Source organism: Canis aureus, chromosome 24 (genome assembly GCF_053574225.1).
Source record: "Canis aureus isolate CA01 chromosome 24, VMU_Caureus_v.1.0, whole genome shotgun sequence".
NCBI lineage: Eukaryota > Metazoa > Chordata > Mammalia > Carnivora > Canidae > Canis > Canis aureus.
In genome coordinates, this window is record NC_135634.1 from 38,170,494 (window position 1) to 38,195,068 (window position 24,575).

The window sequence follows — 24,575 nt, forward strand, 5'->3', positions numbered from 1 at the left end:
TTGGCAAAATGGATTAGCCTATGTGGTGGAGAAAAAAAGCTTGCTCTAACTAGTTTCTAAATTTTCTCTGGCGAAAATTATGTGCGATCCTCAAGCTCATAAAGGAATCCAAGGATAGCGTTTTATCCTTAGAGACAGATTATTGAGGTCAAATAATATGAAACTAGATTGTTACTCTATGTGAAAGGACCCAGTCACCAAAAAAACACATATTGTATGATTCTATTTATATAAAAATCCACAAATAGGCACATCTTAGAGACAGAAAGTAGATTAGTGGTTGCTCGGAGCTGGGGAACAATGGAGATGTTTTTGGGGGAATGGTGATAAAAAAGTGTTCTAAAATTACATTATGGTTTTGGTTGTACAACTGGGTAAATATACTAAATAACATTGACTTGTACTTTAAATAGGTGAAATTTATGGTATGTGAATTATATCTTAATAATAGACCTATTAAAATGTATTGAGGTATGCAAGTAAAATAAGAATAATGAAATCACATTAGATATTGTATTTTTTGCCAAAATGTTCAGAATATTTTCAAATATCTTTCTAAATGTAAATAATCTGCATTAGCCAAGAAAAACAATTATCTTTATACTCCACACTTTACATCTGAGAAACAGGGTCATAAATCAAAACCTCCAATCCACTGTCTATATTGAATTATTTCTCTGAATATCTTTATTTTTTCTACTCATTCCATCTCCATCTACATTTGTATGTGAGAAGGATGAAAGGTCACAGAAATTAAACTGGGCTCACATTTTAAGTTTTCCTTATAAATGAAATACCCCTGATAATACCCCAATAATTCTAAATTTATTATTCTGTAAAATAGAGTTCTGTTGTTAATTTGATGCATTAAATGCCACAATACAAAATATTGTCTTGCACTTCAATTATTCAACAATATATTGTGCACATTCATTCTATACTACAAAGCATGTAGAGGAATTCTGAAACTTGTCAAGAATTAAACCACTCAGAAGAACTTTAGAACAGAATGTGCAGGACGTGAATAAATATGATATGGTAGTCCCCCAAAAATTATATAGTAAATTCTAATTGAAATAACACAAAATGAATAGAATTGCACAGTATGTGCTCAAGATAAAAATGACAAATAAACATATAAATGACATATAAACAAAAGTGCAAAAATGCCTACTATCTCATATAGAATATATGTCTAATTTCTTTTTTTTTTTAAGATTTTATTTATTTATTCATGAGAGAGAGGTAGAGACACAGGCAGAGGGGGAAGCAGACTCCATGTAGGGAGCCCGATGCGGGACTGGATCCCGGGTCTCCAGGACCAGGCCCTGGGCTGAAGGCGGTGCTAAACCGCTGAGCCACCCGGGCTGCCCATGAAGTTGATTTTCACACATAAATATTGTTTGCTGAAATACTCCACTTCTGCACTCAGAGAACTACAAGATTTTATGTAATTGCTAAAGGGAAGTCTGATTCCTATAATCTATGTTTAAAACGACTTCCCAGGTTAACGGATAACAAAATCAAAGAAATTAAGGGTTAGAGGGTTTTTGGTTTTTTGGTTTTTTGGTTTTGTTTTGTTTTATTTTTAACACAAAACCAGTTTTGGTTTTGCAAAACAAAACCAGTTATGGTTATGCTGCATGTCCATCAGAGTGGAAGAGATTTCCAGGAAGAATTAACTCCTAGCAACTCAGCCTGGTTTTAAAAGAGAGAGAGAGAGAGAGAGAAAGAGAGAGAGAGAGAAAGAGAGAGAGAGAGAGAGAGAGAGAATTTGGCTCCAATAGCTGGGACAGAGAGTGAACAAGTGGGTGTGGTGGCAACGCGCTCTCCTGATTGGCTGTTCTTAGAGATGCCTGCGTTGTTCTGAGAAGGCTTAGTTGATCTGCAAGTCCGGATTCCCTGTGCCTCCCTGAAATGCCTCATCCAAACTTCAGCAAAGTTATTTCATTATTGATAGTATGATGCTTGACTTTTTTTCATAATTGACATTTCTTTTGAAACAGGCTTAAAAATCTTCAGATTAGAAGAAGCTAAACTGTTTTAGAAACGTTTAACAAACCAGCACTTTTACCGCAGGATACTTGCTCCTGGTAGAAGTTTAAAATGATGTAAATAAAAAATTAAATGGGTACACTTAAATAGGTTCTATTACCTATCATTTATTATTTACATTGAGGGACTGCTATTTGCATACACTGAGCACTTTTCATCTCCTGCATTTAATCATTATCAAAAAAAAAAAAAAAAACCCACCCTGGACTTAATAATAATATCCCCATTGTACAGTTGAAGGAAGATGAAACTCAAAGCAGAATAAATAACAGAAACCACAAATCACAAAAATTTTTTTCTTTGGTGATCCCAAGAAAAAAAAATTGTTATATTTTAATCTTGCTGCAATTACAAACTGGAAAAGGCTGAGAAGCAGATGTTTGTCGGGCATGTATAATTTAGGGCATATATGTTTTGCGGCTTTTTTCTTCTAAATTAAAATAACGAAATGTCTAAGTGGGCTCTAAAAGAACACCAATACTAAAGTAGATCTGGTTTTTATCACAAAAATTATATTTAATGTAGGAAAGAACCATAGCTAACGAAAATAAAATTTACAGATATAAACTCATAAAAAGTACTTAAAAATCTATTGACTTTTAATAAGAAAAAACAAAATCAAAATGTTAACCAAAAATTGCTGTGAAAGACTTTTCCAGTGCCACTTACCATGCACATATGCACAAGCTGCATCTGTCGGGGATGGTGATGTGACAGTGAGGGTGAGGATGAGTTTGAAATCATAGCTCTGGGATCTGGTGCCTGAGGCTGAAGCTGTCCTAAAGGACAGTTGATAAGTAGAGATGCTGGTCTTGCAGACTTCTTTTATTCATTACCTAGCAAAGCTATGTTGAAGAAATTCCACTTAGCAGTTCAAAAAAAGGTTAAATTCAAAGAGAATTTAATTCTCCATTGGTAAAGTTGGATATTGTATTTTGAAAAAGAGGAGTACAGATAAATATTATTCTTAGCCGATTTGCTACTATCTCCTTCCCCCACCAGTTTTAAATAAAAGAACCAGTGTTATTTTCTTTGTTTTGGGGATAAAGGAATTTTGAAGTATGAAAGGAATTGTTTCAAATGATAAAAGTATGGTGTTAGAAGATCTAGACACATTTTAAGTATTTTAGTTTTTTGAGTTGGGGATATCCATCCACTCCTCTCTTCCAAAAACAAAAGAAAGCAAACAACAACAGCAACAAAAAGCTCAAGAAAAATAAATAAATCATGTTTTAATATCAGCATTAAAATATTAGTCTAAATAAAGTTCAGAAGAGAAAAAAAGATAATTTTTAAAAAGAGAGTGAAGAATAATTTAAAAAGCCAATGCAGGGATCCCTGGGTGGCGCAGCAGTTTGGCGCCTGCCTTTGGCCCAGGGCGCGATCCTGGAGACCCGGAATCGAATCCCACGTCGGGCTCCCGGTGCATGGAGCCTGCTTCTCCCTCTGCCTGTGTCTCTGCCTCTCTCTCTCTCTCTCTCTCTCTCTCTCTCTGTGTGTGTGTGACTATCATAAATAAATAAAAATTTTAAAAAATTAAAAAAAAAAAAAAGCCAATGCATTGCAATGGCATGGCCTGAAACAAGGCCATAAGGTAATGGCGACACATCAAAACGTAGCAGAGACAGATTCTATCACAGCAAAAATGTGATTGGTTTAGGGGGAGAAGGGTGTAGGCCTTTTCTAGAAGACAGCTTATAAAACACAAAATGAATGTCCCACAAATAACCTATTGGATTTATGACCCATGTTCATGTTTCATTAGTTTTATCTAAAAAAAAAAAAAAAAAAAAAAACTAAAAACCGAAATCCATGTAGGAAATAAAAGGAGACTTTCTTTGAAACCCTGTTCATGACTTGAATATGTGACCACCAGTGTTTTTGCTGAGGACTACACATTCTGAGGTAACTTCAGACAAAACATTAAAGACCTGAAAATGAGCTAAGCTGACAGAGGCTCAGATATGTTTGAAGTGCCCCCTGCTGACTTCTGGTGACACAGTAAGGTTTCAAAAAAAAGAAAAAAAAAAGCTATATTAAGAGCTTCCAACAGAATTCACTTGAATAATCATTATGCTCTTATTACTTGAATTTTTCTCATTTATTTTGTTAAATTATATGTAACATGAAGGAAGATATTGTTCTTGCCATTTCTGTGGTCCTTCCCACATCCCTTTTTTGTATATGTTTGTAGAAAGCTTACACATTTACAAGCATAAATGTGTTTGTAAATGTGTGCTGTGAGTTCATAATCTTTTTTTTTAAGCTTTATTTATTTCTTTATTCATGAGAGACACACAGCGAGAGAGGCAAAAACATAAGCACAGGGAGAAGCAGGCTTCCTGCAAGAAGCCCCATGTAGGACTCGATCCTGGACCCCAGGATCATGCCCTGAGCTGAAGGCAGGCACTCAACCACTGAGCCACCCAGGCGTCCCTGTGTATGTTCATATTCATCTACAAATTCACAACTTACTTTTTACGGTAATGTCGGCATACTATAAGAAGTGCTCTGCAATTTATTTTTTCACATAATATGTGATTTAGAGATGAGTTTATGAAGAAGACTTCCCTTTATAAATTTTAGTGGCCATGTGAGTTTCCCTTATGTGGTGGTACCATCATTTATTAAACCAGACATGATTAATAGTTATTTAGATCTTTCGATAATATAAACTGGACTAGGGGCACCCAGTATATATATATATATATATAGTATATACTATATATATACATATACTGGGCTAAAATGAAAAAGACAGACTCTTTAAAATTATTGACTCAAAAAGTATAAATATTTATCATCTTAATAAGTAAAGCCTCCTGTCTGCTAACGAAACTGCACAAATTTAGATTCCTATCTACAGTGTAGGAGAGTTGAGTGATTGTAGTAGATATTCTGGCCATTACGGTGTATTACTGAACTATTTAATCTCTACCAACTGGAAAGCGAAAAATGGTTGGTTTGGTTGGTTGGTTCGTTTATTTTAGATAATAATAGCTAGCTCTCATACACCACTTGCTATATGTGCCAGGTATCATTCTAAGAGCTTTACATATATGACTAATGTAATATAAAATAACTTTAAGTCATATATCATACAATACACCCATTTAATACAATTAAATTGTTTTTAATATGTTCAGCTATGTGTGAACATGACCAATTTTAGAAAATTTTAATCATGCCCAAAGGTCTGTATCCATTAGCTGCCACTTCCCTTCCTTCCTTCCCCAGCCACATCCCTAGGCTACTATCTGTGACTATCACACAGAGAGAGAGAGAGAGGCAGAGACATAGGCAGAGGGAGAAGCAGGCTCATGCACCGGGAGCCTGACGTGGGATTCGATCCTGGGTCTCCAGGATCGCGCCCTGGGCCAAAGGCAGGCGCCAAACTGCTGCGCCACCCAGGGATCCCAAATTCATTCCTCTTAAAACATGAGTATTTTGTTCCTTTTCATTGACAAATAATATTTCATTATATGCATATAACATATTTTATTTATCCATTTATCAGTTAATGAATATTTGAGTTGTTTCCATTTTTTGGCCACCATGAATGATGCTGCTAATAAATATTCATGTACAAGTTTTTGTGTGAGCAGTGTGTTTTTAATTCTCTTGGGTAAATATGAAGGAGTAGAATTGCTGGGTCATATGGTAAGTAACTCTAAGTCTTTTAAGGACTGCTAGTTTATTAAGTACCTCTTTCTTCATAGAGTTTCCCAGATTTCCTTCTGAGAGTTTGTTACAATCTCCTTGTAATAGTATAAGAAAAATAGTGTTAATTTGTTGATTACTAGACATATAATATATTATTTACTATCTATTTGTTGCCTGAGATGGTAGCCTTACAACAATGGGGATGAAATCTCAGTCATAGCCTTGTTTCCCTACCACCAAAAATAGATTTGGGCACCACTGTAAGTACTCAGACATTTATATGAACAAATGATTGAATAAAGGAAGAAAAGAAGGAAAAGTTTAAAAGGTGAAAATCAGTATTACTACAAGGTATTTACATTTATCTTAAAATTTATTTTTCTCATTTCCGTGGCAAAAATAGTTGAGTAAAAAAATCCAGAATTAAAAGGATAAACTGAAACCTTTTTAAAAAAGATTTTACTTATTTATTTGAGAGCGAGAGATAGAGAGAACAAGTGAGGAGGAGAGGGAGAAGCAGGCTCCCCGTAAGCAGGAAGCCTGATGCAAGGTTCGATCCCAGGACCCTGGGAGCACGGCCTGAGCTGAAGGCAGATGCTTAATCAACGGAGCCACCCAGATGCCCGGAAACCTCTGAAGTCTTAAAGAAGCTTACATATGACTGAACATGGCAATGTAATGCCATTCACCAATGAAGTAAAGGTAAATGCAAATCAGAACCAAATCAAGAAGATCCAGATCTGAGCTCGCATTGTCATAAATATTTGTGATGATATGGTAATGCTTTTTAATTTTCTTGAATGATTTGAAATGTTATAGCAACCAAATATTTTATAAGCGATATTTTTCTCCCACTTATATTGATATTTTAGTATAAAACTAACCTTGCCATCAGTGTCTGGGCAGCTCAGTGGTTGAGCATCTGCCTTTGGATCAGGCTGTAATCCTGGGATCCTGGGTTTGAGTCCCATGTTGGGCTCTCTGCAGAGAGCCTGCTTCTCTCTCTGTCTATGTCTCTGCCTCTCTCTGTGTATTTCACGAATAAATAAATTTTAAAAATCTTTTTTTAAAAAAATAACCTTGCCAATTTAATGACTTTTTGTCATTACTAATAGAGTTAGAGTACTATTTATTATTTTATCAAAAATTATGTATATGTTGTCCAATACCAATTCCAATATCTTTCATTCAAAATATGTAAGCAGTCTAATAATAATACATTGTGTCACATGTGAGCAGTCTTCACCATTATAAAGGCTACTATAACTATAAGGCATCATATTCAGAATTGAGAATTTGCCTGGACTTGGACAATTCTCAGAAAACCACCTGGAAAAATTAGCATGCAAATTGATCTTTAGAATTATTTATAAAACCTTTATTTATGGGATGCCTGGGTGGCTCAGCAATTGAGCGTCTGCCTTTGGTTCAGGGCATGATCCCGGAGTCCCAGGATCAAGTCCCACATCAGGCTTCCTGCATGGAGCCTGCTTCTCTCTCTCCCTCTCTCTCTCTCTGTCTCTCAGGAATAAATAAATAAAATATTTAAAAAATAATAAAACCTTTATTCTTTGACTTCACACATCAATTACCATATGTCTTCTCATTACACAGAGGTTTGATTGACCCTTGTCCAAAATTCTACACAGCTCATATCCTACCCTAGATGCACTCTTTGGACTATTTCAAGCTACGAGTCAACCCAGTTGACTTATTACCTAAGAGCAATGAAAGAGAGGAATAAATCTGCCAGGACCTTGAGCCCATATTATTAAGGGCCTTCTCTAGAGGCCTTGAACTCAATTTGTCTGCTTAACTGGCCAGAAGAAAATAGGGAGTCTCTCATCATCCCAGTCCAGCTTGAATGCCAAAGACTTTTCCATATTGGACTTCAGCTGTAGCAGCTTCACTGAATATTTCCAAGGAAAGCAAGTCATGAGATCTTGACAGAGAACATTGAGAATAGGTGTCAAAGTCCATAGTGAGAGGAGAGGAGACCACGAAAGTTGGAGCTCTGGGCCTCTTCCTGGTTGCTAGAACCCTGGTCCAGGAATCACTTCGACAGCAATAGTCTCAGCTGGAATGCTCTATTCAGTCAAGCACTATGAATCCTTACCTGTAATTTGCTGAAGCTAGCTGACAAAATCTCGCTGAAGATGACTGCTAACCCTTTAAGGAATTGTGCAAGCTGGTTAATGGCATTTGAGCTTGAAACAAGCCATTACCGGAGTATGGAAATTGGCAAATAGTACAATTCTAAACTAAGTCTGTGTAAGTCTGTGTGTGTGTGTGTGTGTGTGTGTGTGTTTTCCGCAAGACAGTAGGCTGAATATTTACCATTATAGCACCTATTCCTACCCCAGAAAGCCTGCATATAAAACATAGGTTCTCAACCAAGAGGGATTTGGGCTTCAGGTACATTTTTGGTTGTCATGAAAGGTAAGGGCGGTAGGTGTTACTGCCATCTAGTGGATAGAAGCCAGAAATGGGGCTGAACTTTTTTTTTTAATTTTTATTTAAATTCTTGTTAGTTAACATACACTGCAACATTGGCTTCAGGAGGAGACCCTGGGTGGCTCTTAAGCATCTGCCTTCAGGTCAGGTCATGATCCCAGGGTCTTGGGATTGAGCACCAAGTCAGGATCCCTGCCCATCAGGGAGTCAGCTTCTCCCTTTCCCCCTGCCCATGCGTGCTCTCTCTCTTTCTCTCAAATAAATAAATTTTTTAAAATATTGGTTTCAGGAGTAGAATTCAGTCATTCATCACTTAGATACAACACTCAGTGTTTATCACAAGTGCCCTCCTAAATACCCATCACCCATCTATCCCACCCCTCACCACACCTCTCTATGTCAACAAGCAATTTGTTCTCTATCCTTAAGAGTCTCTTATGGTTTGTTTTTCTATCTTTTTCCCCCTTCCCTCATGCTTATCTGTTTTGTTTCTTAAATTCCACATATGAGTGAAATCATATGGTATTTGTCTTTCACTGACTGACTTATTTCACTTAGCATAATACATCTAGCTCCATGCACACTGTTGCAAATGGCAAGATTTCATTATTTGTGTTGGCTGAGTAATACTCCATTGTATATATGCACCACATCTTCTTTATCCATTCATCAGCTGATGGACAATGGGGCTCTTTCCATAGCTTGGCTATCATTCATAATACTGCTATAAATATCAAGATGCATGTGCCCTTTCAAATCTGTATTTTTGTGTCTTTTGGGTAAATACTTAGTACTACAATTACTGCATCATAGGGTAGCTTTATTTTTAACTTTCCTCCACAGTATTTAAAGTATTGGTGCTACACCAATTTGCATTACCACCAAAAGTGCAAGGGAGTTCCCTTTTATCCACATCCTTGACAAAACCTGTTGTTTTTTGTTACGTTAGCCATTGTGACAGGTGTGGGGTGATACCTCATCATGGTTTGGATTTGTATTTCCCTGTTGATGAGTGATATTCAGTATCTTTTGATGTGTCTGTTAGCAATCTGGATACCTTCTTTATAAAAGTGTGTATTCATGCCTTCTGCCCATTTCTTGACTGAGATATTTGGGTTTGAGGTATTCAATTTGATAAGTTCTTTGTATATGTTGGATACTAACCCTTTATCCAATGTTATTTGTAAATATATTCTCCCAATCTGCAGACTGCCATTCTGTTTTGTTGACTGTTTCCTTTTGTGCAGAAGCTTTTTACCTTGATGAGATCTCTATAGTTCGTTTTTGCTTTTGTTTCCTTTGCCATCAGTGACATGTCTAGTAAGAAGTTTATATGGCCAAAGTGAAAGAGGTTGATACGTGTATTCTCCTCTAGGATTTTGATGGATTCCTGTCTCGCATTTAGGTCCTTCATCCATTTTGTATTTATTTTAATATATGGTATAAGATAATGGAGTCCACCTCAAGAATTCTTTCTTGGCACCTTGAGCAAGAAGGCGGAAGAATAGGGGTCCTCGTTTCACCTGCTCCCCTGAATTTAGCTAGACAACTATTAAATCATCCCGAACACCTATGAAATGAACCTAAGATATAAGAAAAGAATGGCTGGAATTCTACAAATAGAAAAGCAACCATTTTTCCAAGGTAGGAGTGTGGAGAAGAGAAACAGAGGAGATTTATCAGAAGATACACAGAGCAGGGAAGGAGCCTGTGTAAGTGGACTACTGGAAAGTGATACAGCCCTGGACTATAAAATCAGGACCTTTAGAAATCTGCTCCAGTGAGAGACTTCCCTGTCTGAAAGGTGAAAGGAAGTGGTGAAGTGGAGCAGAATCCCAGGTGGGACAGTAGGGTCTCAATATCCCGAGAGTCACAGAAAGAATCATTCACCATAAACTGCAGACTGAGGCCCGATTTAGTGACCAGTCTCCATTGGGTCCCTGCAAAGAACTGGAATTCGGCAACCCTCCGCCTTCCCCCAGGAGAGGTACAGCAGGTATGCCCATAACCGGGCCAGTGCTTCTCTATGCCAGGACCCTGTAAAGGACAGGAACAGAGGGACCCTCCACTTCTTCCAAGAGGGGCAGAGCAGGTGCATGCACCATCCAATCAGGCAAACATACTGGGCCCTGCAAAATGCACAAATGAACATCCCATCAACTTCTCCTGGGAGGATGGGAGTGATTACACATCATAGGAGTGTTCAGAACTTGGCACACAAACACTTCAGCTCGGGGGCTAGAGATCAAGCAATGGCCTTTTTTATTTTTACCCTCTAAAGAGCATAGAAAGCCTTCAGGGAACAAAAGCCACACAGAGCAACCAGTTTACACCGAGCTCAGCCCACTGGTAAGGGGCAGTGCAACTCAGCCAATACACAGACACCTGAGAATCAGTGTAGCAGGCCCCTCCCCTGGAATGCCAGCTGGAAGAACAGGAGAACCACAAGTTTACTGACCAAACAGGACTGGAAATCTCCAGCACTAGGGGAAAATAGTATATAGAACTCAAGGTTTTTTTCCTTATGATTAATTTATCTTTCAGGTTAAATTTTTCCAATTTTCATCTTTTTTCCCATTTTAACAGTTTTATTTTATCAACTCTGATTTGGTTTTTTTTAAGATTTTATTTATTTATTCATGAGAGACACAGAGAGAGGCAGAGACACAGGAAGAGGGAGAAGCAGGCTCCCTGCAGGGAGCCCAATGCAGGATTCCATCCCAGGATCCTGGGATAATGACCTGAGCCAAAGGCAGAAGCTCAATCCCTGAGCCACCCAGACATCTATCAACTCTTTGTTTTTAATTTAACTCATTTTTTAACTTTTATTTTTTACATTTACATATAATAGATATATTCTTCATTTTTGGCTTACTTTCACTATATTCAATTTGGTTTTTGCTTTCTTTTAGTTTTGCTTTCTTTATCCTCTTTTAAGTTAGTATCTTCTAACACAAAGACCAAAATACACTCAGAACCAAGTGGATCACCCTGTTTTGTCCATCTGTGAGATTTTATTGACTCTCTCCTTCTCTTATTTTCCACCTTTTTTCTTCTTCTTCTTTTCTTTTCTTTCTTTTTTTTGGGGGGGTACTGTTTTTTTTTTCTTTGTCTTTGTCTTTTTCTTTTCTTTTCTGGTTTCTGAAATCTTCAGATTTGTCTAGTGTATTTTGCTTGAGCCATGGTTGATATTTTTTATTTTATTCTGTAGTTTATCCATTCTTCTCAAAACAAAATTACTAGAACAAGGAATTAACAAGAAAAGAAAGAACCAGAGGCAATGCTCTCTGACACAGATCTAATCAATATAGATATAAGTAAGATGTCAGAGATGGAATTCAGGATAACAATTATAAAGTTACGGGTTGGGCTTGTAAAAAGCATAAAAGATAACTAGGCAATCTCTTAGTGCAGAAATGAGATCTAATAAGGTCGAAATTAAAGATTCTCTAACTGAGAAGCAGTATAAATTGGATAATCTATAGCTAGGGTAAATGAGGCAGAAGAGAGAGTAAGTGTGACATACAATACAGGTTGATGGAAAGGAAGGAAGCTGAGAGAAAGAGAGAAAAACACTAATGGACCCTGAAGAGAGGCTTTGAGAAATCAGCGATGTCATAAACAAAGCAATATCAGAATCTTTGGGGTGCCTGAGGGCAACGAAAGAGAAAGAGGGCCAGAAGGAATATTTGAGCAAATCATAGCTGAGAATTTCCCTAATCTGGGAAAGAAAACAGACATTCCTGTCCAAGAAGTAGAGAGGAATCTCTTCCCAAATTAATAAAAATAGATCAACACCCCCAACATATAATAGCAAAGCTTGCAAAGTTCAGAGATAAAGAGAATACCCTGAAACCAGGTTTCTAACCTACAGAGGTAAGAACATTAGACTGATCAAACCTATCCACAGAGACCTGGCATGCCAGAAAGGGCTGGCATGATATATTCTGGGTACTAAATGAGAAAGATATGCAGACAAGAACATTTTATCCTTCAAGGTTGTCATTCAGAATGGAAGGAGAGATAGCTTCCAGGACAAACAGAACTGAAAGAATATATGACCACAAAGCTTGCCCTGCAAGAAATATTAAGCTGGATTCTGTAAGTGAAAGGAGATCCCAGGAGTAACATAGACCAGAAAGAAACAGAGACAATCTACAGAAACAGTGACATTATGGGTAATATAATGGCACTAAATTCAGATTCTTTCAATAATTACTCTGCATGTAAATTGGGCAAATACTTCAATCAAAAGACACAGGGTATCAGATTGGATAAAAAAGCAAGACCCATCCATATGCTGTCTACAAAGTACTCATTTTAGAGCTAAAGACACCTCAAGACTGAAAGTGAGGTAATGGAGAACCATTTACCATGCAAATGGACATCAGAAGAAAGCTGAGGCAACAATCCTCATATCAGACAAATTAGATTTTAAACCAGAGTATAGTAAGGGATTAATAGGGACACTACATCATACATAAAGGGTCTACTCAATAAGAAGGTCTAACAATTATAAATATTTATGCTCCTAATTTGGGAGAAGCCAATTATATCAACCAATTAATAACCAAATTAGATAAATACATTGATAATGATAAATTAATAGTAGGGGACTTCAACATCCCACCCACAACAATGCACAGATCAACTAAGCGGAAGACCACAAGGAAACAAGGGTTTTGAATGACACACTGGACCAGATGGGCTTCACAGATACATACAGAGCATTCCATCCTAAAGCTACAGGATACACATTCTTCTCAAGCACACAAAGAACATTCTCCAGACTAGATCACATACTTGGTCACGAATCAACTGATACCAAAAGACTTGGATTATTCCCTGTTCAGACCACAATGCTTTGTAACTTTAACTCAATCATGAGAGGAAACTTGGAAGGAACTCAAACACTTGGAGGTTAAAGAGCATCCTACTAAAGAATGAATTGGTTGACCAGGAAATTAAAGAAGAATTTATAGAATTCATGGAAAAGATTGAAAATGAAAATACAACTGTTGAAAATAGTTGGGGTTCAGCAAAGGCAGTCCTAAGAGGGAAGTATGCTGCAATACAAGTCTCTCTCAAAAAAACTAGAAAAGTCTCAAATATACAATCTAACCTTAGATCTAAAGGAGCTGGAGAAAAAAAAAAAAAAAAGCAAATAAAGCCTAAACCAAGCAGGAGAAGAGAAATAGTAAAGATTAGAGTATAAATCAATGAATTGAAAGAATTAATAAGATCAATAAACCCCTAGCCAGACTTTTCAAAGAGAAAAGAGAAAGGCCCCAAACTAATAAAATCATGAATGAAAGAGGAGATATCACAAACAATACCAAAGAAATACAAACAATTATCAGAACATATTATGAGTAACTATATGCCAACAAAGTAGGCCATTTGGAAGAAATACATGCATTCCTGGAAAACTTATAAACTATCAAAACTGAAAGAGGAAGAAATTTTTAAAAGCCTGAACAGGCCAACAACTAGCAAGGAAATTGAAGCTGTTATCAAAAACCTTCCAAAAAACAAGAGTCCAAGGCCAGATGGCTTGCCAGGGCTATTCTACCAGACATATAAAGAAGAAATAATACCTATTCTACTGAAGCTGTTTCAAAAAAATAGAAATGGAAGGAAATCTTCCAAACTCATTCTTTGAGGCCAGCATTACCTTGATCCTAAAACCAGACAAGACCCCATCAAAAGGAGAATTACACACCAATATCCTTTATAAACATGGATGTCAAAACTTTCACTAAGATACAAGCCAAAAGGATCCAACAGTACATTAAAAGGATTATTCACCACAACCAAGTGGGATTTATTCCTGGGCTATAAGAGTGGTTCAAATCTGCAAATCAATCAATGTGATACATCACATTAATAAAAGAAAAGTCAAGAACTATATGATCCTCTCAATTGATGCAAAAAAGGCATTGACAAAATACAGCATCCTTTCTTGATTAAAACTCTCCACTATATACAGATAGAGGAAACATACCTCAATATCATAAAAGCCAAATATTAAAGGCCCATCATGAATATCATTCCCAATGGGAAAAAACTGAAAGACTTACCCCTAAGGTCAGGAACATGACAGAGATGCCCACACTCACCGCTGTTGTTCACCATAGTACTAGAATTCCTAGCCTTAGAAATCAGACAACAAAAAGAAATAAAAGACACTCAAGTTGGCAAAGAAAAAGTCAAACTCTCACTCTTTGCAGATAACATGATCCTTTATGTGGAAAATTCAAAATACTCCTCCCCAAAATTACTAGAACTCATACAGCAATTCAGCAACGTGGCAGGATATAAAATCAATACATAGAAACCATTCGTATGCTTATACACTAACAATGAGTCAAAAGAAAGAAATTAAGGAATCAATCCCATTTATAACTGCACCAAAAACCATAAGATACCCAGGAATAAACCTAACTAAAAAGGTAAGGATCTGTACTCTAAAAACAACAGAACATTTATGAAAGAAATGGAGGAGGACACAAAAAGATGGAAAAACATTCCATGCTCATGAATTGGGAGAATAAATATCATTAAAATGTCTATCTATGCTTCTCAGAGAAATCTGCACATTCAATGCAATCCCTCTCAAAATGCCATGACATTTTTCAGAAATGTCTATTTTACAGAAATAACCACATTTAAGATTATTTCATATAATTCTAAAATTTTTATGGAACCAGGAAAAAAATAGCCATTGTAATGTTGAAAAAGGAAACCAAAGCTGATAGCATGACATAGCCTGACTTCAAATTCATTTACAAAGCTGTTATCATCAAGACAGTATGGTATGGCACAAAAACAGACACATATGTCAACAGAACAGAATACAGAACCCAGAAATGGACCCTCAACTCTAAGCTCAACTAATCTTAAACAAATTAGGAAAGAATATCCAATGGAAAAAAGACAGGCTCTTCAATATATAGTGTTGGGAAAATTGGACAGCCACATGCAGAAGAATGAAATTGGACCATTTTCTTACACCATACACAAAGATAACCTGAAAATGATGAAAAACCTAAATGTGAGACAGGAATCCATCAAAGAGCAATACTCTTCAACCTCAGCCACAGCAATTTCTTGGTAGACACATCTCCAAAGGTAAGGGAATCAAAATAAAAAAGAACTATTAGGACTTCATCAAGATTAAAAACTTCTGCACAGCAAAGGAAACAGTCAACAAAATTGAAAGGCAACCTACAGAATGGGAGAGGATATTTGCAAATGATATATTGGCTAGTATCCAAGATCTATAAAGAATTTATTAAACTCAACACCCAAAAACCAAATAATCCAGTCAAGAAACAGAAGACATGAACAGGCACCTCACCAAGGAAGACATACAAATGTCCAAGAGACACATGAAAAAACTCCCCATCACTTGGCATCAGGGAAATACAAATTTAAACCACAATGTGATACCACCTTACACCAGTCAGAATGGCTAAAATCAACAAGACAGGAAACAACAAATGTGGAGAGGATGTGGAGAAAGGGGAACCCTCTTACACTGTTGGTGGGAATGCGAACTGGTAAAACACTCTGGAAAACAGTATGGAGGTTCCTTAAGAAGTTAAAAATAGAGTTATACTATGACTCCGCAATTGCACTACTAGGTATTTACCCCAAAGATGCAAATGTAGTCATCCAAAGATACACTTGAGCCCCAATATTTATAATAGCAATGTTCACAATAGCCCAACTGTGAAAAGAGCTCAGGCGTCCATCGATAGATGAATAGATAAAAGAAGATGTGATACAGATAGATGATAGATAGATAGATAGATAGATAGATAGATAGATAGATAGACAGATAATGGAATATTACTCAGTCATCAGAAAGGATGAATACTTACCATTTACATGTAAGTAGATGTAACTGGAAGGTATTATAAGTCAATCAGAGAAAGACAATTATTATTTGGTTTCACTCAAATGTGGAATATAAGAGACAGAACAGAGGATCACAGGGGAAGAAAGAGAAAAGTGAATGGGAAGTCACCAGAGAGGGGGAAAAAACCAATGAGAGACTCTTAACTATGGGAAACAAACTGAGGTTTGCTGGAGGGGAGAGGAGAAGGTATGGGGTAATTTGGTGATAGGCATTAAGGAGGGCACATGATGTGGTGAACACTGGGTGTTATATGCAACTGATAAGTCATTGCACATTACAACTAAAACGAAGTATATACTTCGTATTGGCTAAATGAACTTAAATTTAAAAAAAAAGAAAGGTCCAGTTTCATTTTTCTGCATATTACTCTCCAGTTTCCCCAAATCCATTTGTTGAAGACACTGTCTTTTCTACACTGGATATTCTATCCTGCTTTGTTGTAGATTGGCTGACGATGAACTTAGGGGTCCATTTCTGTCTTTCCTTTTAAGAAAAAATAATGTTAATTTTTAAATTTATTTGAGAGAGAGAGAGAGAAAGTGAATGGGAGAGGGAAGAAGGAAAGAAACTCAAGCAGACTCCCACCAAGCATGGACCCCAACTGGGGCTCCATCCCACAACCCACAAAATCATAGCCAAAGTCAAAATCAGGAGTTGGAGGCTAAACCGACTGAACTACCCAGGAGTCACCTTTTCTTGGTTTTATATTCTGTTCCATTGGTGCCCATACCATACTGTCTTGATGACTACATCTTTGTAATATAGCTTGAAGTCCAGAATTGTGATGCCTTCCGCTTTTCTTTTCTTTTTCAGGATTGCTTTGGCTATTTGGGGTCTTTTGTGGTTCCATACACATTTTAGAATTGTTTGTTTGAGCTCTGTGAAAAATGTTGCTGATTTTTTATAGAAATTGCATTATATATGTAGAATACTTTCGGTAGTACAGACATTTTAACAATGTTCTTCAAATCCATTAGCATAGAATTTTTTTTCATTTTGTTGTGTCCTCTTCCATTTCTTTCATGAATGTTCCTATAGTTTTCAGAGTACACGTCTTTTACCTCTTTGGTGACGTTTATTCTTAGGTATCTTATGGTTTTTGGTGCACTTGTAAATGGTATTCTTTGATTTCTTTTTCTGTGGCTTCATTGTTGGTGTATAGAAATGCAACAGATTTCTGTAAGTTTATTTTATACCCTACCACGTTGCTGAATTGCTGTATGGATTCTAGCAATCTTGGGATGGAGTCTTCTAGGTTTTTCACATAAAGTATCATGTCATCTACAAATAGTGAAATTTGACTACTTCTTTGCTTATTTGGATGCCTTTTATTTCTTTTTATTATCTGATTACTGAAGCCGAGACTTCCAGTACTATGTTAAATAGTAATGGTGAGAGTGGACATCCTTATCTTATTCCTGACCGTAGGGGAAAAGCTCTCAGTTTTTCACCAATAAGGAGGATATTAGCTGTAGGCTTTTATGATCTTTATGATGTTGAGGTATGTTCCATCTATCCCTACCTTGTTGAGGTTTTTATCGATAATGGATGATGTATTTTGTCAAATGCTTCTTTCTGCATATATTGAGAGGGTCATAGGGGTTTTATCCTTTATTTTATTAATGCGGTGTATCACATTGATTGATTTACAAATATCACACCACTTCTGCAGCCAAGGAATAAATCCCACTCAATTGTGGTGAATAATTCTTTAATGTATTGTTGAATTCAATTTGCTAGTATTTTGTTGAGAATTTTTGCATCCATGTTCATCAAAAATATTAGCCTGTATTTCTCCTTTTTAGTGGGGTCTTTGTCTTGGTTGGATTCAAGGTAATGCTGGCCTCATAGGAGGAGTTTGAAAGTTTTCCTTCCATTTTATTTTTTGGAATACTTTGAGAATAGGTATTAACTCTTTTTTAAATGTCTGGTAGAACTTCCCAGAGAAGCCATCTGGCCCTGGACTTCTGTTTGTTAGAAGATTTTTGATAACTGATTTATTTTCTTTTTTTTTTAAGATTTTATTTATTTATTTATTCATGGAGACACACAGAGAGGGGGAGAGGCAGAGACACAGGCAGAGGAAGAAGCAGGCTCCACGCAGGGAGCCTGACACGGGACTCCATCCCGGGTCTCCAGGATCACACCCCAGGCTGAAGGCGGCACTAAACCACTAAGCCACTGGAGCTGCCCCTGATTCAATTTCTTCGCTGGTAGTGGGTCTGTTCAAATTTTGTATTTCTTCCTGTTTCAGTTCCGGTAGTATATATGTTTCTAGATATTTGACCATTTCTTCCAGTTTGCCAGTTTGTTGTCATATTATTCTTCATAATATTCTTTTATAATTGTTTATATTTCTGTGATATTGCTTGTGATCTCTCCTCTTTCATCCATGATTTTATTTACTTGAGTTCTTTCTCTTTTGTTTTTTGAGAAGTCTGGCAAGGGGGTTTTCAATTATATGAATTCTTTGAGAGAACCAACTTTTAGTTTCATTGATCTGTTCTACCGTGGGGTTTTTTTGTTTGTTTGTTTGTTTATTTGTTTTTATACCATTCATTTCTGCTCTAATCTTTACTATTTTCTTCTTCTACTAGATATAGGTTCTAGCTCCTTTAGGCATAAGGTTAGACTGTATACTTGAGACATTTTTGCCTCTGAAGATAAGCCTGTATTGCAATATATTTTCTTCTTAGAACTGCTTTTGCTGCATTCCAGAGATTTTTGGGCTGTCATGTTTTCATTTTCATTTGCTTCCATGTACTTCTTTAAATTTCCTCTTTAGTGTTTTGGTTAACCAAAAGATTGAAAAAGAATGAATATTCTTTTGCAGGATGTTCTTTAACCTCCATGTATTTGAGATCTTTCCAAAATTTTTCTTGTGGTTGACTTCAAGTTTCATAGTATTGTGGTATTTAAATATGTATGGTTGACCTAAGTCCCTTTTTTGTACTTGGTAGAGGCCTAATTCATGACCCAGCATATGATCTTTCTGGAGAATGTTCCATGTGCACTCACAAAGAATGTGTATTCTACTGCTTTCGGGTGAAATGTTCTGTTAAATTCATCACATCCAATTGGTCATTCAAAGCCATTGTTTCCTTAGATGATCTGCTCATTGCTGTTAATGGGGTATTAATGTCCCCTGTAATTATCGTTTTATTATCAATGGGTTTCTTTATATTTGTTATGAACTGATTTACATATTTTGTTTGCTCCCAAGTTAGGGGCATAAATATTTATAATTATTAGATCTTCTTAATTGATAGACCCCTTAATTATGATATAATTACCTTCTTTATATCTTGTTGCAGTCTTTGGTTTAAAATCTAGGTTGTCTGACATAAGTATAGCTACTCCATACTCAAAAGCTTTCTTTTGACGTTCATTAGATAGATAGTTCTCTGACCCCTCACTTGCAGTCTGCAGATATTTTTAGGTTTGAAATGGCTCTCTAGGAGGCAGCATATAGGTGGGTATTGTTTCTTTTATCCATTCTGATACCCTGTATCTTTTGATTGGAGTATTTAGTCCATTTCCATTCAGAGTGATTATCGAAAGATATCAATTTAGTGTCATTGTGTTTCCTGCAAAGATGATGTTTCTGGTGATGTTCTCTATTCCTTCCTTATCTTTGTTGCTTTTGGTATTCCACACACACACACACACACACACACACTCAAAGAGTCCCTTTATTCTCCCTCTGCCTGTGTCTCTGCCTCTCTCTCTCTCTCTGTGTGTGACTATCATAAATAAATAAAAATTTAAAAAAAAGAGTCCCTTTAATATCTGTAGGAGTCCTTGTTTAATGGTCACAAACTCCTTTAGTTTCTGCTTGTCTGGGAAACTCTTTATTTTTCCTTCTATTCTGAATGACAGTCCTGCTGGGTAAAGTATTCTTGGCTGCATTTTTTTCCTATTCAGCATGTTGAATATATCATGCCACTCTCTTCTGGCCTGCCTAGTTTCTGTGGACAGATCTGATGTTACCTTATCTGTCTCTCCTTGTAGGCTAAGGACTTTTTTTCCCTCACTGCTTTCAGGACTTTTTTCCTTGTGTATTTGTGAATTTGACTAACATATGTCTTGGTGACAGCTGGCTTATGTTGAATATAGAGGGAGTTCTCTGTGTTTCTTGGATTTTGATGTTATGTCCTTTCCCAGATTAGGGAAATTTTCAGGAACAATTTGTGAAAATACACATTTTGTCCCTTTTCTCTCTCTTCATCTTCTGGGACTCCTATAATATGAATGTCATTGTGCTTTAAGGAGTCACTGAGTTTCCTAAGTCTACATTCATGATCCAATACCATTCTTTCCCTCTTCTTTTCAGCTTCATTATTTCCTATAATTTTATCTTCTATATCACAGATTCAAGATTCATTCTCTGCTTCACCCATCTTCATTGTTATGGCATCCATTTGGGTTTCCATAACAATTATAGCATTTTTAATTTCAGCCTGACTAGATATTAATTCTTTTATCTCTGCATTAAGGGATTCTCTACTGTTTTCTATGCTTTTTCAAGCCCAGCTAGCATTGTTATAATTGCTTTTTTTTAAATTCTAAGTCAGACATTTACTTATATCTGTATTTATTAAATTCCTGGCCATCCCTTCTTCCTGTTCCTTCTTTTGAGGTGAATTTCTCCCTCTTTTCACTTTGGAGGTCAAAAAAGTACAAATAAAAGTAAAGGAAGTTACAGGATGCCTGGGTAGTTCATTCAGTTAAGAGTCTGCCTTCAACTCAGGTGATGATCACAGAGTCTCAGAATCAAGCCCCGTGTAGGGCTTCTTGCTCAACGGGGAGTCTGCTTCTCCCTCTTTCTCTCTTTTTCTCTCTCTCCCTCTCTCTGGTCCTCCTCCCTCTTATGCATGCTCTCTCTTTCTCTCACTCACTCACTCACTCTCTCAAATAAATAAATAAATAAATAATCTTCAAAAAAATAAAGGAAACTAGATCCTAAGTATGTTTTGGTCTGCTTGTTGAGAGTTGCTTGATCCTAAAAATAAAATAAAATTTAATTTAATTTAAATTTAAAATAAAATAAAATAATTTTTAAAACTTCTTTCTGTAACCAAAAACAAAACAAAATGAAGGAAGCCAGAGCCTCTTTCCCCAGTGTTGAAACTTTGCAACTTTGCAGTACTGTTAGTAGAATTGATGCATGCAAGGGGTTTGTGCTGGTCTTCTGGGTGAGGAGTCCACTCCTCAAATTCTCAGGTGGACTTGCTCCAGTAGAGATGCACATGCATGGCACAAGGGAGTGGAGCTTAGTTGGTGCAAGTGGCTCCAGCCTCCACTTGGTGGTGCTGTTTTTTTTTCTGAGGTAAGTTAGTGTTGATGGGTTGAGGATGAAAATGGCTTTGCCCTACTCTCTCATCTTTGGAGCGGGAAGATCTACTTACCACTCTTCAGAAAGCCCTCACAGACAGGCAAACTATCATCCCTTTGGTGTCCCTGGCTTCCATCTGATCCCTGCCTTCACCCTGTCTGTGTCCAAGCTGTCTGCTTGCCAGGCTGCATAATATTCCGGCACCTGCAGAGTCTTTTGCCCCCTGAGAGGCTGTTTCACTTCTACTAACTGCACTCCAAGGAGGGGAATTCGTTCTCTGCATATGACCCAGGGGATCCTTAGACCATGCTGTCCACTCCTAGGTCTCCACCATCCTTCCCCACTGGAGCACCACTAAGACCACCAAGAATTGATCCTGGTGATGCTGCAGCTCTCTGAAACTTTGGAATCTGTGCTCTGGTATTTATACAAAACTTGCAGTATTTAAACCTCTCCTTTTCCCAGTGAGTGGATAACAGGAAGAGTTTTTCTTGTGCAATTCCCTGCATGTATATATAAGCAGGAAAAATGATCACTGTGTGGAAAGCAGTTGCTGCAGACAGTTGATTTAGGGAAGTAAAGAGCCTCAGATGCTGTGGAAGGGAGGGAGCTCTGACTGTAGAGAGAGGAGTGAGAGAGAAAGAGTGAAAGAGTGAAAAAAGAGTGGAAATACATGCAGGGAATTGCATTCATATGAAATGCCAGTGGTTTGTCATTATGTTAAGTCATATGTCAGTACTTCATTTATTTACATGACACACAATATTCCATTATATGAATATACCACATTTTATTTACCCACTTATCAGTTGATGGACCTTTAGATTGTTCCAACTTTTTGGCTATTTTGAATAATGCTGCTACAAATATACATGGATACAAGTTTTTGTGTGAACTTGTGTTTTCACAAAGGAGTAGAATTGCTGAGTAACCCTGTGTTTAATCATTTGAGGAATTTCCAGACTGCTTCCCAAAGTAACTGCACCATTTTGCACTTCTAACACCCATGTATAAGGGTTCTGATTTCTCTCCATCCTCACCAACACTTCTTATTATCTGTCTTCTTGATTATAGACATTTTAGTGTGAAGTGTTACCTCATTGTGGTTTTGATCTACGTTTACCTAATAGCTAATGATATTGAGGATCTTTTTGTGTGTGTACTAACTATTTGTATATCTTCTCAGAGGAAATGTGGATTCAGATCTATTGTCAATTCTTCAGTTGGATTATTTGTCTTTTATTATTGAAGCATAGAGTTTTCCATGTATTCTATACATAACCACTTATCAGACATATAAACTTCGTGATTTTTTTCCAGGTCTGTGGATTGTCTCCTCGCATTCTTGATGGTGTTCCCTGAAGCATATAGGCCTTGTTGTTGTTGTTTGAAATTTTGATGGAATCCAATTTATGGATTTTTTTCTTCCATAATGAATGATCATATCTAAGAAACCACTGCCTAATTCAAGGTCATGAAGACTTACCCTAGTTTTCTTCTAAGAGCTTTATAATTTTATCTCTTATGTTTACATCTGTAATCCATTTTTAATTTGAATTAAATTAGTCAACATATAGTTCATTAACAGTTTCAGATGTAGAGATCAGTAATTCATCGATTCCATATAACACCCAGTGTTCATCACATCATATGCTCTTCTTAATGTCTGTCACCTAATTGCCCCAACCCCCCACCACTCCCTTTCAGCAACTCTCAGTTTGTTTTCCCTGGTTAAGAGCTTCCTGTGGATTGTCTCCCTCACTGATTTCTTGCCACTAAGTTTTCCTTCCCTTCCCCTAAGATCCTCTGTGCTGTTTCTTATATTCCACATATGATTGTCTTTCTCTGATTGACTTATGTCACTCAGCATAGTACCCTCTAGTTCCATTGACATAAATGTAAATGGTAAAATTTCATCCTTTCTGATGGCTGAAGAATATTCCATTGTATACTTATACCACTTATCCATTCATCTGTCAATGGACATCTCTGCTCTTTCCATAGTTTGCTATTGTGCACCTTGCTGATATAAACATTGGGGTGCAAGTGCCCCTTCATTTCACTAATTTGTATATTTAGGGTAAATGCCTACTAGTACAATTGCTGAGTTGTAGAGTAGTTCTGTTTTTAACTTCTCGAGGAACTTTCATATTTTTTTTTTCAACAATAAGTGGTTATTTATTTTTCAGGTTTAAAAGATTTCAAAATACGTATGTACAAGCTAAATAAAACAAACTACCCTCCAGAGAATCAATGTAGAACAGAATACATAAGTACACAAGGTCTGTTTCATAGGATATGAAAAGTGATAATGTCATCAAATACAAAGAAAAATATTCAAGAAAGATAGGCAACTTAGACCATCTTAACAAAGAATATATTAACTATGACCAGGACAAGCCCCTAAGCATCAGGGCAAAATTTCTTTTCTATGCTTCCCAGGGGCCTGGCTTTCCTTTTCTGTGCTGTGTTGCATACTCCCGAGTCACCAGCCTCCGGTAGATCATCAGGCATCTCTTCCTCATCAGCCTCCTGTTTCTGTCTTGCATGCTTCTCTGTCCACTGCCTGGCATTCTTGAGGAAGACTGGCTTATTGTATTTAAATTCGGAGGATATGTCTGCCATGAGCGGGTCATCAGGGTTGGGTTCCGACATGAGCAGCTGAATAGAAGTCAACACAGTTGCAATGTTGAGAGATGGTCTCCAGGCACCCTTTGGTGGCAATTTGAGAACATCCAGACAAATCCTCCCGGCAGAATCAATGTTTGGATGATAGATGGGAGTCAGAAATCGGATCTGAGGAGGTTCAAAGGGGTACCTCTCAGGAATGGTAACTTCCAGCTTGAAAACACCTTTTTCGTAAGGTGTGTCAGCCGCACCTAATATTTGAGCTCGCAGATCGTCCATTTGGTCGTTATCTTGCCAGCAAGTGATGCCTGGGGGTGGCTCTGTGGCTAACAAGTTCAGCTCTCTCTTTAGACGTGAAGCTCTCTGCATGGTCCCCAAGTAGAAGGAACACACGCTGTTCACTGTACCGCACTAGAAGCTGGTTGGGATTCACTGCGCGCCTCGCCTCCCGCCTCCCCTCGAGGAACTTTCATATTGTTTTCCAGAGTGGCTAAACCAGCTTGCATTCCCACCAAC

General features: G+C 37.1%; 1 protein-coding gene and 1 long non-coding RNA gene across 2 annotated transcripts in view; one reads left to right on the forward strand and one right to left on the reverse strand.

Moving 5' to 3' along the window:
* Positions 1-24,575, forward strand: part of LOC144296095 (uncharacterized) — a 218,729-nt gene that overhangs the window by 152,867 nt on the left and 41,287 nt on the right. The gene's annotated exons all lie outside the window — the stretch shown is intronic.
* On the reverse strand, positions 23,787-24,510 carry LOC144296527 (ubiquitin-conjugating enzyme E2 T). The gene has a single exon (XM_077869665.1). It carries the CDS (start codon positions 24,426-24,428, stop codon positions 23,835-23,837), a length of 594 nt encoding a protein of 197 aa, XP_077725791.1. The 5' UTR covers positions 24,429-24,510; the 3' UTR covers positions 23,787-23,834.

Coding starts and splice junctions, on each gene's coding strand:
- LOC144296527 (XM_077869665.1), bottom strand. CDS start 24,428: ATGCAGAGAGCTTCACGTCTAAAGAGAGAGCTGAACTTGTTAGCCACA.